The 6,938-nt window shown below is 33.2% G+C and overlaps 1 protein-coding gene across 1 annotated transcript; it reads right to left on the bottom strand.

The window, feature by feature from the left end:
- Positions 1–3,950: 3,950 nt before the first annotated feature.
- LOC128213792 (T-cell-specific guanine nucleotide triphosphate-binding protein 2-like) lies at positions 3,951–5,147 on the bottom strand. The gene has a single exon (XM_052919848.1). The coding sequence runs from the start codon at positions 5,145–5,147 to the stop codon at positions 3,951–3,953; it is 1,197 nt and encodes a 398-aa protein (XP_052775808.1).
- Positions 5,148–6,938: the final 1,791 nt, after the last annotated feature.

Raw genomic sequence — 6,938 nt, 5'->3', positions numbered from 1 at the left:
ATAAATTTAGGGTTTGATTTAAAATAATTATTAACACGGGAGGTAAAAACGGAGTTATTCAGTCTGATGCGATGAGATTCTACTAAAACTAGGTTGCATACATTATCGACGTTGGCGTTCCCAACCCACTGAAGGTAATTATACAGAGCTATGCGCAATTTTCTATCTCATGATTCAATGGCTCTAGCCAGTGGTCGGCTCATTGGCTGTGTAAGTGGTAGTCTGGAAGGTAATATCAGACAGTTCACACTGCTTCGAAAAAAGTGACAATAAGTTTTAGTAATAATTCTTAGTTCCCAAATTATTGATTTCTGGTATCTCTTCTGTAGTGTTGGAAGGTTGAAGATTAGTCTGGAATAAAATGTCAGTTAATTCATATCGTTGGGACAGAAGTGACAATCGTTTATAAAGTGATAAAGTTCTCACCTTGTGCATTTCTGGCCTCTCATGTATGTTGGCGTTTGAAGAAATTGCGTTTGGTTTCCAATCGCTGCAGTGTTCTGTATCTCGGGTAATGAACAAAAAGGTCTCGTGATCACAAATGCAAACACCAGTGGTATTTATTAACTGTCAATCATGGTAAGTTTCTTATCAATAGCTTTGTTATACGGGAAAGTTCGTTAAATAGATATAGCGCAAAAACGAATGCTTTTTTGAACTTTTGATTGGTGTATTTGTCCCAATTCATGTTTATATAGTTTCCGAGAACACTTTGAGATAAGAATTGTCCAGGAATGCAAATGGACATAGATGCGTTTGTTTTTCAAAACGTTGCGGTGTTCTGTATTGATGGCTTTAGGGTTAAAAGGGAACCTTTTAGGTGTTAAAGACTTGAGCTTCAGCGTGTACTGAACTTGTTTCTAAAGTTGTTCATATAGTATTGAAGTGAACTGAATTGACCTTTGCGTAAATGTGTAGTTATTCGCAAAAATACAGTTTTATTTCAAAAATATTAACGCTCATTTTAACAAATGTCTCAGATTTTGAATTTTTGACAAGATCAATAATATATTGGTGATCATATTACGTTAAATCTTCCTTTCTTTTAAAGTAAATATGTACAAAAACTAAGTTCAAAGTCCAGAACCAAACAATATATCTTATCTACCTTTGAATTAATATGTTAGCCCAAACATTTATAGAGGTTGTTCTTATGGTGTTTAACCCAAATATTAAAAGTACCCAATTAAATGTGAAACAGTAAGTAAATTCAGAGAGGCCCGGTGACTGATTTTAGGCATAAGAAGTAATACTTAACCTTGTTCGGATTTTTTTAAACTAGGACATGCCGTACATCCTCGGCACGTCAGCGTATTCATAACATATTATGTAATTTTCAGTAATGTAGTGTCGAAAGATAACTACGACGTTATCAACCTCTCTCAGCAAAAGACGGATTTCGGAAATAGGACGCTTTTTTAGAACAAATCGGAACGCCTCAGTCTGTCTGCAGAAGCATGCTGAAGATTACAACGAATTGAACATCGTTCGACACACATACGGTATATTAAAGCGCAGGATCCTATTCTATTTGTAACAAACTTGTTAAACAGTATGGGTAAACAACACCGTTTACAAGCAGCAGTCCGGACTTGAATGTTTACTCATAAACTGTATTCGATAATTATTTATTAACATATAGGACATTTTCGTAATTGTTTCTGTAGTTTTTCGCATACATAATGAATTGTGTATTTATATAACATTCAACGATATAATTCTGATTTAGCAAGTGCTTCTTTGATAACATGTATAACACGTCTTTATCAAAAACGTGTAAATGTAACCATCATATATAATACACTCAAGATAAAAGAGGTGCGCAAGATAAAGAAGAACTTTTATTTTCGAAAGGTTATACATGTATTATGACCACGAGATGACCTAAAACCATTATATATATATATATATATATATATATATATATATATATATATATAAATATATATATATATATATATATATATATATATATATAATGGTTTAAAGTCATCTCGTGGTCATAATACATGTATAGAGTTATACAAGTTAATAAATATAAAAAACGTATATGTCATACATGCATTATGTTGTAAACACTTTTTATAAAAAAAAGATATATGCTAAGATTGATTTATATACAAAGTAAGAAATTCCTTTATTATTTAAAAAAAATACATTTTCTATGTATATAGTACCTTAATCTATAAAACTATATGGAACATATTCAGCATTTCTTTTAATATTGCTTATCAATATCTAACACTTTAGTTATATCCGAAACGTTCATGCTTTCAATTGCTCGAAAATATGCAAATACAGCAAAATTTTCAACTTTAACATTTTGGCTCAATGGTATCTCAAATGCTTGATTGTATGTATCTTTATGTGATTTTGAAATGCATGTTATATTTAAAACAAGAATATAAATTCGAAAAAAATCAAGACAAATATTAAATTATATTATATATTAAGTCGAGAGTAACAGTCTACGATGCAAATGCTTCAAAATGCGAATTATCACAAACGCTAGCCAGACATTGTTCTGTCAAAATGTTGAAGTACCCGGTTCGCCTTCGTCGATGAGCGAAACGGGCCGAAGGACGGGAACCATCGGAAAAGGAAACCGGTGTTAACGTGTACATAACGGGTCACTGCATCTATGAGCCAGGTATTATGTTTGAAGCTTACCAAGAAATTATAATTTTCGACGAGAATTGGTCTTTGTCTATATTTTCGCCGGGTGAACATTCTTCACTTGTTTCATATTACAGTATACGGTAGTTTTGAATTTTTCAAATCTCATTTCATGTTTAAGGCAATGTATCATATTGAAAATATACATGTTTAACTATGTGTTAAATATAATTTTGGTTAATTGAACTGATTTATTATAACTTTAATGAGCCTTTGTCATCAAACCACTATGGTAATTTATGGCAGCCATCTATTATTATAAGGCTGTATTAGATTAGTGTCAGTTTCATAAAAATCGGTTATTACTTCATTTTGAGATGTTGTAAATGTCTAAAATGAAGAAATTTTCAAATTTTATGAAACTGAAATTCATCAAATACAGCCTAATAATAACAGATGGCTGCCATAAATTACCAAAATCAGTAAAAATGTAATGTAAATAAGGGTGAATATTTTCATGGATTTACTTCTTTCATAATGTTTCTCAAGTTAACATATGACCTTATCTACTTCAGGGTCAAGGTCAAATAATGAAATTTAGCCGATTTATTTTCTGTTCTAATGTTCTTTTTTTTATTTTAACAATTAAGTTATGTTATGTTTGACAAAATAAATATTGTTTAAACCGAAGTTAATAAACTGCATACATCTCATAACGGTATAAAACAAATCAGAATTGAAAACATTCAGACGAAATAGAAATAGATGAAACATATATACTAATCTTCTTTAGAAATACACAAACGGCAATGATACAACATCTTAACACAAACAGTAAACATAAATAATTAAAATTCAATCATGCGTACCAAATCGACATTTTAAAACCGTTCCATGACATCACAAGACAATATTTGTTTTTTTACCTCAAGACGAAAGGTTTGGTCGGACATCTTACTTTTCCAACCATGACATTGAGCTCATGAAGACCTTCTGGTAAAAATTGATGGTTTTCTGACGGACGAAATCATTCAGTTCATTTTTATTTTTTATATTTATTCAGTGTAAGAAAGTTATGTTATTATTTATCGCGAATTAAAGGAGTAACCTATTCAGTCTGCAATCGACACAGCAGAGCCAAGCTCGGCAATCGTGATAATTATCAATACAAAACACTTCCAACAATAGAAACATTCACAAACATAACAAATTTCATTTAGATATTTAAAAAAAACACACACACAAAATTGGTTTCGAGCAGCGTATAAAGCAGAAGTTTTTATCTACATTCGACGGTTTCAAGGAAAATGACGTTTGTTTCTCCTGTCTAGACTCTAAAATTCGGATCCCTCTAAAGCCTTGGCCATGTACATCTGAAGGTCATGTGTTTCTTTCGCACACATGTCAAGGAATTCTTTCAGAATAAAAGCGCCTTCTTTCTGGTGAGCTTTGACCTTTAACATGTTTCCGATAAGTGGCAGTGAATGCCAAATTTTTGGTTCAATTATTCCAAACCTTGTATAAAAGTTGGCAAACCCATCCTCACAATCTACATATATGTAAGATGTCATTGACAAGTTGACCAGCAATTCTTCGAAATCAATTTCAAAACGTTTTGCGATGATTTCTAACGAATTTAAATTGAGTCCTAGCTGCGAACGATACAATCTGCACTCCTCTAGCAACACGTATATTTCTGCCGGATACTTGTTTGTGACTGCAGTTGCAAAGACTGCAGCCTCTGCCGCAGTTTGAGAAACCAAGCTGATTCTACTTTTCAAAAAAGCGAGCTTCGTTTGAACAACTTCCTTTGTGGCCATGATCATTGCCTCCCTTTCAAGTCTGGAAACGTTTTGCATCAGTTTCGAATACATTGTACCAAAGTCAAAAGCTGCTGTGTCATAGTTGTCAACAAGATATATGTTTGCATTAGATATCCCGTGTTTCACAAGATTGAGCCTTGCCCACTCTTTGATTTCCTGCTGCAATGCATGCATATCTTCGGCGGTCTGCAGTTTGCGTCGTCCTTTTTGTGAGGAGCGAAGATCATCGTCGATCTTTGTTCGTACAAAGAAAAAGTGAAAATTTGGCTTCAATTTAAGAAATTCCTTTGCGAGCCAAATGTCATTTTCCTTAAACCGCGAAGCAGACAGGAGTAAAAAAAAGTCAAACTGACTTAATGCTGCTTTCTGCAAGTAGTTATCCCGCGTGAAGGTTAATGTTCCTACATAAGGCAAATCCCAAATGCGAAGATTTGGATTGTCAGGGTGTGGGTAACCGCTCAGATTCATAGTAGTTTCGAACAAGGATACTTCAGCTGCACCAGGATCATCAGCTTTCAGCCCTCTGATAGAGTTGATAAAGGACGACTTCCCTGTCCCAGGTTCTCCTGTTACAGCAATATTTATTTGGACCTTTTTCCATCCATTGATGGGCTCTTCTAACTTTTCACAAAGAGCTGTGTATCCCGTTTCCTTCAGTATTCGTTTGTATTCCTCTGTTTCGGTATCCGATATCTGATAGGATTCCATCAATTCCACTTAGACATATACTAAATAACAGTTTGTACAAAACTTGTATGTTAAAGTTTATGATGGTAAGCCTAAAACGAAATATTGATTTGATAATATCTCATTAGTGTGTGTGTGTGTGTGTGTGTGTGTGTGCGTGTGTGCGTGTGCGGTAATGATAACATCCATGTTTAAATGGAGTCATAAGTTAGCAAGCGCTAGCTTATCTGGAATGATATTTGAGTGATATGAATACTTGTGTTTACTTCAAACTTCTATTGATTTATAAGGAAAACAAAACCCGGACTGGAGTATTCGTACAGTAGAAACACCATATTTGAGTTAGATATTGCAATGTATTAATGATATCGTTTTGGGTAAAGAACTTCAAGGAACTGTGTTACTTTCTTCGATTTGATAGTGAACCGTTTCGTAAAGACAAGGCTTAGTTGCACGCATTTGATCCCTACAGCAACGTAGATCAATCGAAAGATATACGAAATTATATGTTATCTATTCAGTTGAATTTTATTAAACAGTATTGCAAGAATACATAACAAAATGAATGGAAAGGAAACATAAAGGTATTTTAGAAAATATTGATAATTGGTTGTTGCGCGCCATTATGAGATACTCAACCTCGAGCCCCTTATGGACATCTTCGGGAGAGCATAGCATTACGGCGAGTAGCAACCCAGCATTTACTTCTAAGCATATAATATAATATCGATTTGAAGAAAACGATAACACCTATGTTCTAGTTTTCACTTACCACATCAAGGTTATCAAGAATATCACTTCCCAACTTATAATCTTCGTATTCTTGTGTTACTAAAAATGCAAAAATGATCATTTAACAAAATATGGATACATTATTGCATGTAATGAAAATCCTACTCATTGCATGTAATGAAAATCCTGCTCAAACTAACTATTTTACTCTTACACTACCTTTTCACTTCAGCCTAAAGCCATGAAAATAGTTAAATTTCTCGAGTTGAGAAAGTCATGGTCAGCTCTTAAGGTATGATAATATAACGGAAAAGACAGCCAGTTGAATATGAAACGAAGACCCAGTTGATATGAAACGAAGACCCAGTTGATATGTAACGAAGACCCAGTTGATATGTAACGAAGACCCAGTTGATATGTAACGAAGACCCAGTTGAATATGTAACGAAGACCCAGTTGATATGTAACGAAGACCCAGTTGATATGTAACGAAGACCCAGTTGAATATGTAACGAAGACCCAGTTGATATGTAACGAAGACCCAGTTGAGAGGCACACTAATATATTATGGTGTGAATATTGTTCAGATGTATTTTATGCTTTCCGTGGAAATATGAAGTTTTATCAGTGAAATAACAGCAGTAAAATCAGCCTTTCGATAATTGCTATTTGCCCTGTAGTAAAAATAACAACTAAAAGAATAACTTTTATAGTCAATTGTTGTTACTTTTCTGCTTAAAAATGAAAACTTTACATTTGAAACAACAAAATGTCTGTCAAATGAACAATTTTAGATGGAAAAAAGTATTATGTGTTTTCTAACAGACTTGTTTGAAAATAAACAAAACTTACCGATTATTATTGAAACATTTTCTTGAAACTGAATTATGCTCCAACATGTGTTTTGTTTGGACATCATAACAAACAACAAACGCTTGAACATAAATTAAATGTTTTATTATATTTAAGGTATAGTTTTGAACTGTCTAACTTTAAAAAGGAATTCTATGGTAATTTTACACAACAAACAATCGATTAATCAAATCTCTTTCTTTAAAACATTTATTAGCCTTCTGAGAT

The sequence above is a fragment of the Mya arenaria genome, chromosome 13 (assembly GCF_026914265.1).
Source record: "Mya arenaria isolate MELC-2E11 chromosome 13, ASM2691426v1".
In the NCBI taxonomy this organism is placed as follows: domain Eukaryota; kingdom Metazoa; phylum Mollusca; class Bivalvia; order Myida; family Myidae; genus Mya; species Mya arenaria.
This window is presented reverse-complemented; position numbering and strand designations above follow the sequence as displayed.